This window comes from Schistocerca piceifrons, chromosome 9 (assembly GCF_021461385.2).
Source record: "Schistocerca piceifrons isolate TAMUIC-IGC-003096 chromosome 9, iqSchPice1.1, whole genome shotgun sequence".
Lineage (NCBI taxonomy): Eukaryota > Metazoa > Arthropoda > Insecta > Orthoptera > Acrididae > Schistocerca > Schistocerca piceifrons.
Window position 1 is genome coordinate 129,778,069 of NC_060146.1, and position 14,454 is coordinate 129,792,522.

A 14,454-nucleotide genomic window follows, 5' to 3' on the forward strand; every position below is an offset into this window, starting at 1 on the left:
ACCGACGTGAGTACCTTTCGCTAACTACATGTCATCGCCTGCGGCGCCTCTCCTGGGCTGGTGAAAACCGTGGTCTGGTCAGACGAGTCCCCATGTCAGTTGGTAAGAGCTGATGGTAGGTTTCGAGTGTGGCGCAGACCCATGAAGCCATGGACTCAAGTGAAATGATAACTAAATCAAGACCCTAAGCTGTCGACAGGCGTTGATATACCTCAACGGGGACAGTTGAAAATGTGTGCCCCGACCGGGACTCGGACCTGGGATCTCCTGCTTACATGGCAGACGCTCTATCCATCTGAGCCACCGAGGGCATGGAGGACAGTGCGACTGCAGGGATTTATCCCTTGCGCGCTCCCCGTGAGACCCACATTCCCAGCTTAATGTCCACACACTACATTCGAGGTGCCCCTGCCCATTACACTCATTCCCCGCGGCAGACAATCTTTCCGAGTGCCGTAAGATTTCGGCCAATGTGTGTGCATCCAGCACAGAAGAAGGTCAATGGCCGGTTAGCCTTAACTACATGAAGATGGCATCTGTTCTTTCGGACATGTTCGAAGGAACAGATACCATATGGACTGAAGTTGTCAGAAGGCACTGTGCGAGCTGGTGGTGGCTCCATAATGGCGTGGGCTGTGTTTACATGCAGTGGACTGGGTCCTGTGGTCCAACTGTACCGATGATTGACTGGAAATGGCTTATTGTGGACTTCATATTCCCAAACAACGATGAAATATTTATGGGTGACAATGGCCATATCACGGGGCCACAACTGTTTGCGACTGGTTCGAAGAACAATTTGGATAATTCGAACGATAGATTTGTCCACACAGATTGCCGGATATGAATCCCGTCGAACATTTATGGGGCGTAATCGAGAGGTCAGTTGGTGCACAAAATACTGCACCGGCAACACCTTCGCAGCAATGGACGGCTAGAGTGGCAGCATGGCTCAACATTTCTGCTGGGGACTTCCAGCAACTTGTTGAGTACTGCTACGTCGAGCTGCTGTACTAGGTCGAGCAAAAGGATTTTTTGGAAGTTTGTAGTAAGGTCTTATGGGACCAAACTGCTGAGGTCATCGGTCCCTAAGTTTACACAGTACTTAATCTAACTTAAACTAACTTACGCTAAGGACAACACACACACACACACACACACACACACAAACCCATACCCGAGGGAGGACTCGAACCTCTGACGGGGGCAGCCGCGCGAACCGTGACAAGACGCCCAAGACCGTGCGGCTACACCGCGCGGCTGGCAAAAGGATGTCAGACACGATATTAGGAGATATCCCGTGACAAAAGTCGTCTCAGTGTAGTTCAATAAAAGTTTCGACCAGCATACAAACTTCTGTGCGATGAAGATTTGCTTAAAGATGCGACGGTGCTAACATGGAAAATGACAACGAGAGTTTCAAAGCGCACGTTTGGAAACTGGTACCGAAGCATTTTCATTGTGCTTCAATAACTGTTAAAATAGCAGCATATACCGTTACAGGTTTATTCAACGAAGGTTATTCGTGTATTCAGAAGACCATGAACGTTATAGGAATCAATTGTAAAATCTTCACGCAGTTCCATGTGTTCGGAATTAAAGAAGACTTACAGTACATCTTGAAGGTAATGGACAGTATGTATACTTAGCTTGAAATATTGCTTAAGGATAAACAATGGCTAAGTGATGATTAGTACTAGGAAGGAGAATAACGACTTGCTTAACATAAAAATAAGAACAGACACGGTAGTGGAACAAGCGAAAACATTCTTCTGTATAGCAAGCAAAATTACAGAGTGAAACGCACCAAGTGACCTTCAGGCGTTGCGTTGCTTTCTATAGCGTGTTCGTAGTCAGTTTTTTGTTCTGCTACCTTTACGTTTTTTAAGCTGAACTAAAACAGCAATTAAAGTTTCATATGTGATGTAAATTTCAACAACGCTCTGCAGATCAGTTTCCGACATGAAAATGAGCTGTGTTACTCCTTGCATGGATTATGTGTGAATGATGTCGTTTCAAAACAGTTTTATTAAAGCAGTATTCAGTCGATTTTTATCGGATTCTGGCAGTTAATCACGGTGGCAGCAACTGAATTAAAATGTGTATTTTCATTAAATACTGGACGACAGTAACTGTTTTATAAAGCTTTTAAAATACAGTTTCTGCGAAGTGGAATACTATTTTCACTAAATTACCTACGTTAGCCTGAATTTTACATTGTTTTCATAAAGTGGAAAGTGCAGCCTAATTTGAAAAATAGCTCTTATTAATATAAAGGAATAACTACAAGACATTGGTGTAAATAAGGGCAATTACGGTGGCAATTTATTAATTTTTTTAACAGTAGCAATAGACAAAAGTCGTAGTGTTGTAAAAATGTTTACGGAGCAAGGAAGATAGCGGAAATAGGTTATCGCAAACGAGGAAAACTTTCTTCAATAAACGTTGTCTGCTGATATCAAGTATTGATATGGAAATAAGGAAGTAGTCTCTGAAAGTTTGGCATGCAGCAATAATTCGGCTTACGTAGTGTGAGATGTTACAGTTTCACTAGTTCAGATAGTGTCCTCTGGCAAATTTCAACGAGAGCACGGAAATTGTGTCATGAAGAATGTATTTACAACTCGGGCGTATAGAACTTCACGCACTCGCAAAGCACTATAGATTTGTCTCTGTTTACCAGTGTAGGCAGCTTACCTCCTACTGTCTCATGCGTTTATTGATTCTCTTTGCTGTAATTATCACATTTCTTTCTTTAGCCCATTGTCAATAACAATATTTAGGATAAATGACAGCATCGATCCTAAAGTATGGACCAAGCAAGGAAGATAGCGTAAGAAAACTTTCTTCAAAAAAAGGGCTCTGTTGATACCAGGTATTGATATGGAAATAAGGAAAGGAAAGGAAAAGCCTTTATTTTACAGATCGATTTCGGTCACTGCGTGACCATCTTCAGTGCAAATTTTGAACCTTGCAGGCCCATATCACAATAACACAACATTTTCTGTGTGGCGTAACATTTACTGTGATGGTTATTTCCAACAGATGTGTTCACTTTCACTGCATACAGTAATTTTGAATTACAGAAGAACCTATTTTGTGACCTCAGCAGTAGCCGGTCCAATATCATGGAAAATGTGTTATTATGAGATGGGGCTACAAGGTTCGAAAAGTTTGCAGTGAAGATGGTCACATAGTGACCGAGTGACCGAAATCGATCTGTAAAATAAAGTATTTCAATCTTTACGACCGATACTGCCATATATTCAAAATATATTGACAATAATACGGTCGTGGTGCACACGGTTCGCAATGGAATTAGACATCAATAGCAATATTTTCTGGAATGACGTGTCCTTTTCACTATCTAGTCACAGAGCAGGTCGGTGAGATTACCGTGTAATGTTAAACCCCACAGAGAAGTAAATTCTACGAAAGTATTTGTGTAATGTTGAACCCCACAGAGAAGTAAATTCTACCAAAGTATCTGGGACGGCAGTGTTCGTGTTCTGCTCATGCGTTGAAGTCTCCACGCGGCTGTGAGCCCACTAGCGGACTTTCTAATGCTGTGGTCGCCAGCTGACAGCGGCTCCACATCACTCGAGCAGATTACAGCTTTCTCGCAAGCCATCAGCGTCTAAATGGCAGAGGCTTTGCGCAGTTAACTCTCCCCCTTTTAGATCCTGACAGCGGAGCTATATACAAGCCACAGATTGTAGGCGGCTAAAACTCAAATTAATATTCAGTCACCCTGTTCCCGGAATTAAACACACAAGATAGAAACTATGCTTGGAAATAAATAGTTACGCTGTTTAAAAATCCTTTATTTACTACTACAGTACAAATTGACATTTTGGTCATTTATTTTTTCTCGGCGGATCTAATATTCCATCACCTTTCGGACATGCATCAAGAGCAGTATTGTATCTTTATCCGATATTTCAGCTGATGACCGTACTACCACTTTCAAGGTGAGCTGGTCACAATATTAAAACTTCTTGACAAAATAGTGTGTAGTAAATGCGCATGCGCCAGAGATAAAACTGTCGGCAACAACAGCATCAGTCATAGATAAAACTTTATGCAGTACATTAAATATGTTCGCAGTTGCGAATATTGACAACCATCGGTTGTATAATGAAATGACGACAACGAAATTTTGTGCCACTCGAGCTCGGATTTCCGCTTTTCGCGAGCGCTCACCTTACTATCCTTACCATCAGGCATCCGATCACGACTCACGGCCAAGCTAAAAGTTCCATATGTCGCCAACCATGTGTGTGCAACCTGCGCTCGTACATTCATTTTGTATTTTCCCGTACAGGGAAGACATTTTAACTGACTGTCGCTTGGCCGTACGTCTGAACAACTGAAGCACTGCAATATCGAATTTATCCGGCGACACCGGGCAAACGACTTGCAATCAAGATGCCTCACCTATACGGGAATATACATAACTAATGTACGAGTGCAGGTTGTCGACACATGGCTGGCGACGTATGAAAGATTAGGTCTGACCGTTAAGACTTGCTCGTACAGCCTAATGGTAAGGCGACCGCTCGCGGTAAGTGGTAAATTTGGGTTCGAGTCCCGGTCCTGCATAAATTTTCACTGTCGCCACTCCGTTATACCGTTGACGGTTGTCAATATTTGCAATTGCGAATACATTTTATGTATTTCATCTCACAGTGCTTACGAATTATGTGGATTATTAAAATAGATGTGATGGGATGGAGTGCTAGGCAACGAAGACTCAGAATAATAATTTTAGTGAGAGCGTAGAGCTGAAGTGAGGTGTGCCCATGGTTTGTCGAGCTGCAAGCCTTCGTCTCAGCTGAGCATTTTGTCTGCTAATTGTATTTCCACAGCTTCCTTGACCATTGAGGCCCAATAGGAGGAGGCTGTGAGCAGTTCCTGACTGCGCCGAGCTTGGGAGATTTACTCGCCTTGTACAGCTCAACAAATGTGCAACGGCAGAACATAATATTTGAGCTGGGCATTACATGGATTACGTATTACATTCTTTTCTTTTGATTTTATGCAAATTTTTCACATTCCATCAATAATAACTTCATCGTACCCAATGTCCGACAAACTTAAACAAATAAAATTGACTGTGACTTCGTTACAGATGTCGTGTTCTATTTGTCTGTTCATATTCGTCATTCTGCTTGTGTCTTCCGTGCCACAGTAATGCTAGGTCTTTACGAAACTTGTGGGTACTGGAAGGTACACATCTTTTAGCATTTTTACCTGCAGACATTCGCCCGCCTCGTCAGTTTACTAATGAAACACGATTTATGGCTGTTTTAAAGTGATTTTGTGTATCTTGTTAACCGCATTTTCGTCACTGCAATAGCGCTGCCAGATTGGCCACATAGATAATATTGTGGGGAAGGCAAAACAAAGACTGCGCTTTGTTGGTAGAACACTTAGAAGATGCGACATACCCACTAAGGAGACAGTCTACATTACACTTGTCCGTCCTCTGCTGGAATATTGCTGCGCGGTATGGGTTCCTTACCAGATAGGATTGACAGAGGACATCGTAAAAGTGCAAAGAAGAGCAGCTCGTTTCGTGTTATCGCGCAATAGGGGTGAGAGTGTCACTGATATACGCGATTTGGGGTGGCAGTCACTGAAACAAAGGTGGTTTTCTTTGCGGCGAGATCTATTTACGAAATTTCAATCACAAACTGTCTCTTCCGAATGCGTAAATATTTTGTTGACACCCACCTACGTAGGGAGAAATGATCATCATAATAAAATAAGAGAACTCAGAGCTCAAACGGAAAGATTTAGGTGTTCCTTTTTCCCACGCGCCATTCGAGAGTGGAATGGTACAGAAGTAGTATGAAAATGGTTTAATGAACCCTCTGCCAGGCACTTTAGTGTGAATTGCAGAGTAACCATGCCGATGTGGATGCAGATGGCAGAACGTGAGATAGAACTGCCCTCAATATGATGGTTTTGAACGCACTACTTTTTTAGGCATAGAGGTGGTAAGGCCTTGCCAGTTATAGGAATCCTAAAATTTAACGTGGACTTTGAACGACGATGCAACTGCGACTTTTTCACGTCCTTAAATCATTACGAGAGGTGAAACAGGCGGTGAGAAACAAAAAGTCTCAAAACTGACTGAGGACTGAATACAGTCGATTATAGTAGACGAAAGACCAGAGTCTTGTGCCTTTCAGTTGATAAAGATCGTGTTCTGACCTTGCATTGAAGTCACCAGCTCTGCAGCAGTTGGTCTTCGGATATTAGCTGTTTTTTGTCACGTCGCGTTCTCATCTGGCATTCAAGTCATCTTCACTGCAGCGAACCTGTAGCATTTGTGCTGAATGCCTCTTACCTCACAGCTGGACGTCGCTTTGTCGCCTCATACAAAAAAATAGCTCTGAGCACTATGGGATTTAACATCTGAGGTCATCAGTCCACTAGACTTAGAACGACTTAAACCTAGGGACGGCACACGCATCCATGCCCGAGGCAGGATTCGAACCTGCGACCGTAGCAACAGCGCGGTTCCGGACTGAAGTGCCTAGAACCGCTCGGCCACAATGGCCGGCTTATAGCATTACATGTCTTTGCGACGTCACTGCAATGAGCCTAATGTGTGGCGCTTGTTCGCAGCGGAGGTGGAAGCCGCCGGCTATGGGCAGCCGTACAAGCCGGTACCGCCCCCGAAGCCGCTGCCCGCAGCCGCCTCCGGTGCCGCCTCCGGCGCCGCCTCTCCGCCGCCGCCGTACCGCATGCCGCCCTACCCTCTGTACGGCGACGCGCAGACTGTGCCCATCCCGGGCTCTGCCGCCGCGGCCTCAGACCTGCAGCCCGGCGTCGCCCTGCACACGCACTCCAGCAAGTTCCCGGTAAGTCCAACGTGAAGACGTGCCAAGCAGCTCACACACATGAAATCGTTACTTTGGTGGATCCTCACACTTTTTGTATAATAATGAAACAGCCTGCGTCATTTATTCTCTTACTGCCTGAGAAGTAAATGACGCAGACTGTTTCATAATTATACACAAGTGTACGGTGAGGGTCCACCAAGGTAACGATTTCATGTGGGTGAAATTCAAGAGTTGATTTTTGTCCATTTTTTTGTGCTTATCTAATGTCAGCTGCTTTGTACAATCGACCTTTTAAGAGTATTTGCAATAAATTGGAAATCTTTCGCAATAAACCACAACACGTACAAAAAAAGTCGAAAAGCCACATTACCAAAAGCCACATTACCACGCAACACAGGATTACAGAGACTGCTGCGATTTATGTAATATGGTGCAGTACCACTTCGGTATTAACACCCTTCAGCGCCTGAACATAAGATACCTTCGTTGTTGTATTTGGAGGAAGACCCTGCCCCTTGGCCACTGCGATTGCTGCATCTCACTCGCCTGCGAAGCACTTGGTGTATGAAATCTCAGTAGAAACTGAAGAGGAACAGGTTGGAGAGTCCTAGCTAGCTCCCTCGTTGAACAATCGACAGCGTTGATATTCGAGAAAGTGCGGCAACATGTGTTGTACCATAGTAAAGTTTGTACAGGATGTACATAAAGTCCTTTCCGGATTACAAAATTTATTTCTCGAGATACAGCTATGTAATTTGTTGGAAATGGTAGCTTAACCCATCAAGTATCTTACGAATACTCTTCCACATGTAGTCCGTGTGTTGCCTGTAGAGCGTCTACGTGATACACAATTTTTCTCCATGTCTTTGCTAACATTTCTTTCGGCACCACATGTGTAGCATCTCGTCTTTCAGCCGGATCAGTAACACTTTACCCTTAACGGAAGCCGACAAAAAAGTCAGGAAGGGTTCATGCCCGATAAACCCGGTGGGCCTGATGTTGAATCGTCTCTGTCGACCCATGTGCCCGGAAAGGTTTCATCCAAGGCCTGGCTAACAAATAAACCCGAGGGTGGCAGTGCACATAACTTGTTGAAACAGTGTCCATTGTTGAAATTCCTGTAACTGAGGCGTCAGAGCAGATGTAGGAGCGTATCCATCAAAACATCAGGGGTTAAGCTACCTTTTGCAACAAACAGCGTAGCTGTAACTAGCAAAGTTCATTAGAATTTTTTTAAATCAGAAGAAGCTTGATATTCACCTTGTACATCGGTACTGTGCAAGCCACACACTGTACAGTGTATGGTCCTCGACTGTCACCCCGCCTTCCTGGCAGGTCTTTTCCTTTTATCTCGTTTTACACTCATCTCTGTCTTTCTGACCTTTACTATGGTTTTACTCCCTCCACCACTTGACAGTGTCCATAATATGTATGTAAATGTAGACAACATCGTGATAATAGATGTTAAAAGTCCCATACCAACTAATTTAAATGAGTAGAACGAAAAACAGCTAAAGTTGCAAATTTCGCTTTCTTTATTTACTTGATGACTAGTTTTGGGCCAGGGCCCATTTTTAAATCATCGTAACAGATAGTCAAAATGGTATTTACGAAATACAAAAACTATTCAAAAATATATACTTATTATGCAGTCCAAGTGAAGTGCTGGAAGTTCGTAATTTAAATGAGACTATAATTTCTTACCACAAAGTGCTCAGCTTAGGAAACTCTCCTATCTGTGTAATTTTGATCCTAAGAGTCCAAGCAGATAGAGGAATCAGCTTTCTGGACGCAACATACAAGACTCCTGGAAGCAGATATTAAAGTGCTTATTAAGTGAAGAACAAATATGTTTCCGTGGAAAAGGTTCGAGACCTTATGCAATGTTTGTGATAAAACAAATCATTGAAAATCGCACAGAATTTAGTCGAGAGACGCCCATAGCATTTGTTGATGCAGGAATGGTCTTTGAGACAGTCAATCGAGAAAAACTGTGGAGCACAATGAAGAAAAAAGGGTAGCCACTACACCTTAGGAAGCCTACAAACCGTAACAGTCATTTTATATATAATTCAAGAGCTGACAGCACCTTCGATCATAACAAGGGTGTCAAGTAAGGATGTGGCATTTCGCCCACGCTGTATGTATATATGTACATATGTACTAGAATAGACAAAAAGATTCCTGTGAATTGTGTTTTATATGCAGATTAAGTCGCAATTTTCACGGAGGTAGAGTATGACCTGCAAAAAGAAACTTACAATTGAAATATCCGATGACTGTAATAAGACTATATCCACGAAGAAAGCTAAAATTGTGGCTTTTATACGACAGGCCCCACGACAACACAGATAGTGAACAATGCCACAGTAGGACAAGTCGGAAATTTTAATTACCTGGAGTGTGATATCATATACGAGGATGACAAAGATATAGCCAAGAAAGTAACAAAATTTTGAAACATTTGTGGAACAATAAATAGGTACTTTAGAAACGAAGCACAAAAAGTAATACGAATTAATGTTTGTGGAGTAACGGCCGTCCCTACACTGTTCGATGGAAGTGAGTTGTGTGTCATACACAAACGACAAGAAAGGAAGGTCCAGGGACCTGAAATGAGATTTCTTAGGGCTGCGAAAGGATGTATCAGAGTTACAGATTAAGAAACAGCGACATCAGGAAACCATTAAAGATATTTAAGGTAGGAAATAAAAGTCAAGACAGAAGAAGAAAACGGAGTGAACACCTCGACAGAATGGAACAGTGGTAGACTACCTTACAAAGTCATAGTCCGGTAGGCCAAAGACTTCCGGGAAGGCAAAGTAAGAAATGGTCACCGTAACAAACAGACGTCCAGTACTTGAAGGCAAGAAGAAGAAGAGGTGCTGACATCTTGTAGAGAGGTTTCACAAATAAGCTCGGAAATTTCTGTAAAAAAGTGTATGCGTAGTGACCCTGGCTGCGGTGGAGGGGAAGTATAGGAGGTAACGAGGGGGGGGGTGGAGGAACCGGCACAAAAGAATGGCTGGGAGGTGGTGGGTGGGTGTGAGAAAGCGAGCCATCCCCGTGGGAAGTAATTATCTCGGAGGCCCCGCCGGTCGGGGCACGCATCCAGTGCGCCCGTGGCAGAGCGGTTGGGCAGCCGCGCTGAGGGCCCGTCCAGAGGCGTGTGTGTTGTGTTGTGTGATGCCGTGCCTGGGGGCGACAGCTGCGGGCGGCAAAAAAGGTAAGCCGAGCGGAGCGCGGGGTCAACCGGCGCGCACAGATCGTCTTCCTTCCGGCGAGCGACGCCGCGCTGACGGCCTCCCACCGTGGACCCAGTATCTGGTCTATTACTCACTGAAACACCAGGGCGATAGCTAACAACGCAGTTTTACATCTTGTGTGATTCGGTATGCATGTGACAGAATGTTCACCTAATATGTTCCAAAGTGCCTCGCATATAAACGAGATGTTCTAGTGCTAATACCTCGGGTTCTATTGATGATAAAAGGTAGCGTCAAGTGGTTTGGATGGGACCATTTGTATACCCAACAAAAGGATCGTCTTAGCGTCACTGTGCTACAGTATAGAGTCAAAGTATCAATTTTACACACTCCCTCCTGCTTAGGCAAATGGAGCAAATCGGTTGGTTCTTTTTACAGTTGATGTGGTGTACGGTCGGCTCGATGGGACTTGTGGAGACACCATTATTTCGTGGGCGGTACCTCATAGGTGTCTTTAGTATATTTTTGCTGTCACCAGCGCACCAAAATCCAGTCAAGGATTCCAAGACGCCTATGCACATCAAATGGCTGAAATTTTTACGATATATCCGAAGATACTGATCTCGAACAAACTTAAAAATTTTCTTCGTATCTGTATCCGCTTCAAAGATACAGAGACTCAAATTTACCTACTTCTACTCTTAAAATTCACTGTGATGCGAAATCTAAATTATAATAAGTTTCCTTTAATTTACGTCTATGGTCACAATCTTTTCTGTTTAACAGATTACCGGTTTCGGTCTTTAATGACCATCATCAGATCTGCAGCGAAAGTGGGAAAAATATAAATACACTCGCAAACTGTATACAGCTTAAGAACAATACATAGAGCATATTGAAAAGTAGTACTGACAAAATTTACATTTGTGCGCTTTAAATGTTAAGAGGCATACCTGTTTCATAAGAACAAAGTCCTAATGCACTGCAGCCATAGTGGCATAGTTGACTATGCCACTATGGCTGCAGTGCATTGTCAACTATGCCACTATGGCTGCAGTGCATTAGGACTTTGTTTTTATGAGACAGGTATGCCTCTTAACATTTAAAGCGTACAAATGTAAATTTTGTCTGTACTACTTTTCAATATGCTCTATGTATTGTTCTTAAGCTGTATACAGTTTGCGAGTGTATTTATATTTTTCCCACTTTTGCTGCAGATCTGATGATGGTCATTAAAGACCGAAACCGGTAATCTGTTAAACAGAAAAGATTGTGACCATAGACGTAAATTAAAGGAAACTTATTACATATACGGGTCACTGTGTTTTTTCGCAACGATGTCGCAGCTTGTGAATCTAAATAATAAATAACTACAGCAAACTGCTCAACTTTCGACGATATATTTTCTAGGCATTTATCTAGAAGAGGCATCTTCCCTTTTTCAAAGATCTTTATCCATTATCGCGAAACACCCCCAAAAACTTGTTTTTTGGGTACCAAGACCCAGTTGCTAATTCCGAGACGGCTATGCACAGCAAATGGCTGTGATTTTTACTATGTATTCCTAAGATCCCTATCATCAACCGTCTTGAGGATTTCCTTCATATCTACATCTACATCATACTCCGCAAGCCACCTAATGGTGTGTGGTGGAGGGTACTTTCGGTACCTCTATCTGGTCCCTCCAACCTTGTTCCACTCGCGAATAGAGCGTGGGAAGAATGATTGTCGGTAAGCCTCTGTATTGGCTCTAATTTCTCCTCGTGGTCAATCCCCGAGATGTATGTGGGGGGAATTAATATGTTGTCTGACTCCTCCTGAAAAGTGCTGTCCCGATATTTCAATAGTAAATCTCTCCGTGATGCACGTCTCTCTTGTAACGGCTGCCAGAGTAGTTCGTTTAGCATCAACGTAACGCTCTCTCGCCAGCTAAACTATCCCGTGACGAAACGCACCGCTCTTCGTTGGATCTTCTCCATCTCCTCTGTCAGTCCTACCTGATAGGGATCCCAGATGATGAACAATACTCAAGAATTGGGCGAACAAGCGCCTTATAAGCCACTTCTTTCGTGGATGAGTTACATTTCCTTAAGATTTTATATGGTCATTCCACTTAAGGTCGCTTTTACGGCAGACGTTGTCTCCAGCTGTTTTTCATCGATAGTGTAACTGTGCAGTAGTGGATTTCTTTTCCTATTTATGCGCAATATGTTACATTTATTTACGTTCAGGGTCAACTGCCAGATTCTGCACCATTCATCAATTCTCTGCAGGTCGTTCTGCAAATTCTTACTATCTTCTGGCGTTGCTCGTTGCTACTTTGGTATAAACAACTGCATCATTTGCGAATAGCCTTAAAGAATATCCGACGCTTTCTACTAGATCATTTATATGTATTGTGAACAGCAGTGGTCCTATCACACTTCCCTGTGGTATTCCGGATATTACCTTTACCTCAGTAGATTTAGTTCCACTAAGAGCGACGTGATGAGTTCTACCTGCAAGGAAGTCTTGAATCCAATCGCAGGTCTGCTCCGATACTCCGTAAGCTCATATTTTTTTGATAAAACGGCAATGCGGGACACTGTCAAATGTCTTACTGAAGCCAAGGAACACGGCATCGCCGGCCGAAGTGGCCGTGCGGTTCTAGGCGCTACAGTCTGGAACCGAGCGACCGCTACGGTCGCAGGTTCGAATCCTGCCTCGGGCATGGATGTGTGTCATGTCCTTAGGTTAGGTTAGGTTTAATTAGTTCTAAGTTCTAGGCTACTGATGACCTCAGAAGTTAGGTCGCATAGTGCTCAGAGCCATTTGAACCATTTGAACACGGCATCAGCCTGAGCGCCGCTGTCCACTGCGCTGTGGATCTCATGGAGGAACAGAGCGAACTGAGTTTCGCAGGATCTCTGTTTGCGGAATCCATGTTGATTTTTATATAGGAGATGTCCATTTTCCAAAAACGTCATAATTCTTCTCTCTTTATCTGTTTGCGAGATACAGAGGTGCAGATTTACCCTACTTGAACACCGTAATACGAAAGTAATATCCGGCGTGAGGCGATAACGTAGTTTGTAATGTGACGTAGCACAGACAAATGTATATAAGCTGTCTCTGGTATCACCTGGGAACCCCACGCTGTACTACTCAAGCACACGCATAATTGCACACAAAATCCAGTCTGAGGTGTAAAATTAGTTTTGCGTCAGTTCAATTTCATATAAGTAAACTATCTAAATTTTACCAGCCAATACATTTCTTTTCATATCAGTTTCATGCCCTGCTGCAGCTGGGAAACGACGGAAATTTGCGGAAAAATGCTCCTGTAGAAGCATAAAAAATGTGAATATGTCCCTGTTTAAATGACTGTTACAGAAAAGTGCGGTTCTGGCTGCCTCATTCTACCTTCCTCAGCACTTTTGAAATCTTTCCCAAGAATTTTGGCATGCGAACGTATTCGGGCGTTTTTATGCCGAGAGAAGAGGGGACAGTGGAAGTGGGAGAGAAGGAGAAAGTAAAAGTGGGTGAGAGACAGTGACAGTGAGGGAAGTATCTATGACTATGACAAGTAGGAAGAGAGAGATATTGACGGTCTCAAGAGACAGCAGGCTTGGGAAGGACAATCAGATAGTAGCAGTAAGAGAGAGCAAGAGCGAGAAAGTAGTAGTAGGACAGAACGAAGGAGACTGTGGCTGTGAGACAGGAGTCGGTGACAGAGAGACAAAAAGGGGTAATGGCAGTGAGTTGGGCTGAATGTGTGAGTGAGAAAGGACAAGTGGAAGAGAATGGGTATGAGCGACTTAAAGCGATGGACTAGTGGGTGTGATTGAGTTACGCTTAGGGGAGCTTGTAGGAGGTTGAGGTGAGTTGCATGTTAAAAAAGATGCGAATATGTTTTCATGCTAAATTTTTATTTATTTATTTTTGAAGGTGCTGAGATAACTGGTACCCCACTTTTCAGTCAGAGTATTTTAAAATAAATATGGACATATTGGCATCTTTTGAGATCCGATAGGAGCTATTTTCCGCTGATAAAGTATAGAACAAAGAATGCATAGCTACATTTGTAGCTGATTAGACGGAGTACAGAGACCGAAACTTAGTCCACTGAGCTGCCGTCTTTGGCAGCATGAGTGATTGTAGCTCGGCTGGACGCAGATTCGAGCTGAACTTGGATGACTCATATGATTGCGTCGTTCCTTGCTGGTTTGTGCTGGAATTCATTACTCATAGTGGCTGGCTAGTGCTGCAGGTGCCAGTCTCTCGACAAACCATGACTGGATGTTTTCAGTGAGTGAAAGACTTGGCGAATATGGTGACCAAGACAGCAGCCGAACATCTGTATTGAGGTTTGTCAGGACATGCGGTCTTGCGTTATCTTGTCGGAAGGTAACATA

At 43.5% G+C, this 14,454-nt stretch overlaps 1 protein-coding gene across 6 annotated transcripts in view; it reads left to right on the plus strand.

Annotated features, from left to right (window-relative positions):
• The window catches only part of LOC124717040, an 859,980-nt gene that overhangs the window by 725,698 nt on the left and 119,828 nt on the right, over nt 1-14,454 (plus strand). For 5 of the 6 annotated variants that reach the window (XM_047243697.1, XM_047243698.1, XM_047243700.1 and 2 more), the window contains one exon: nt 6,637-6,872. In XM_047243697.1, the coding sequence (XP_047099653.1) occupies nt 6,637-6,872 (236 nt within the window). Of the gene's footprint in view, nt 1-6,636; nt 6,873-9,982; nt 10,081-14,454 lie in introns of those variants that run through there. The other variant, XM_047243702.1, reaches the window with a different exon arrangement.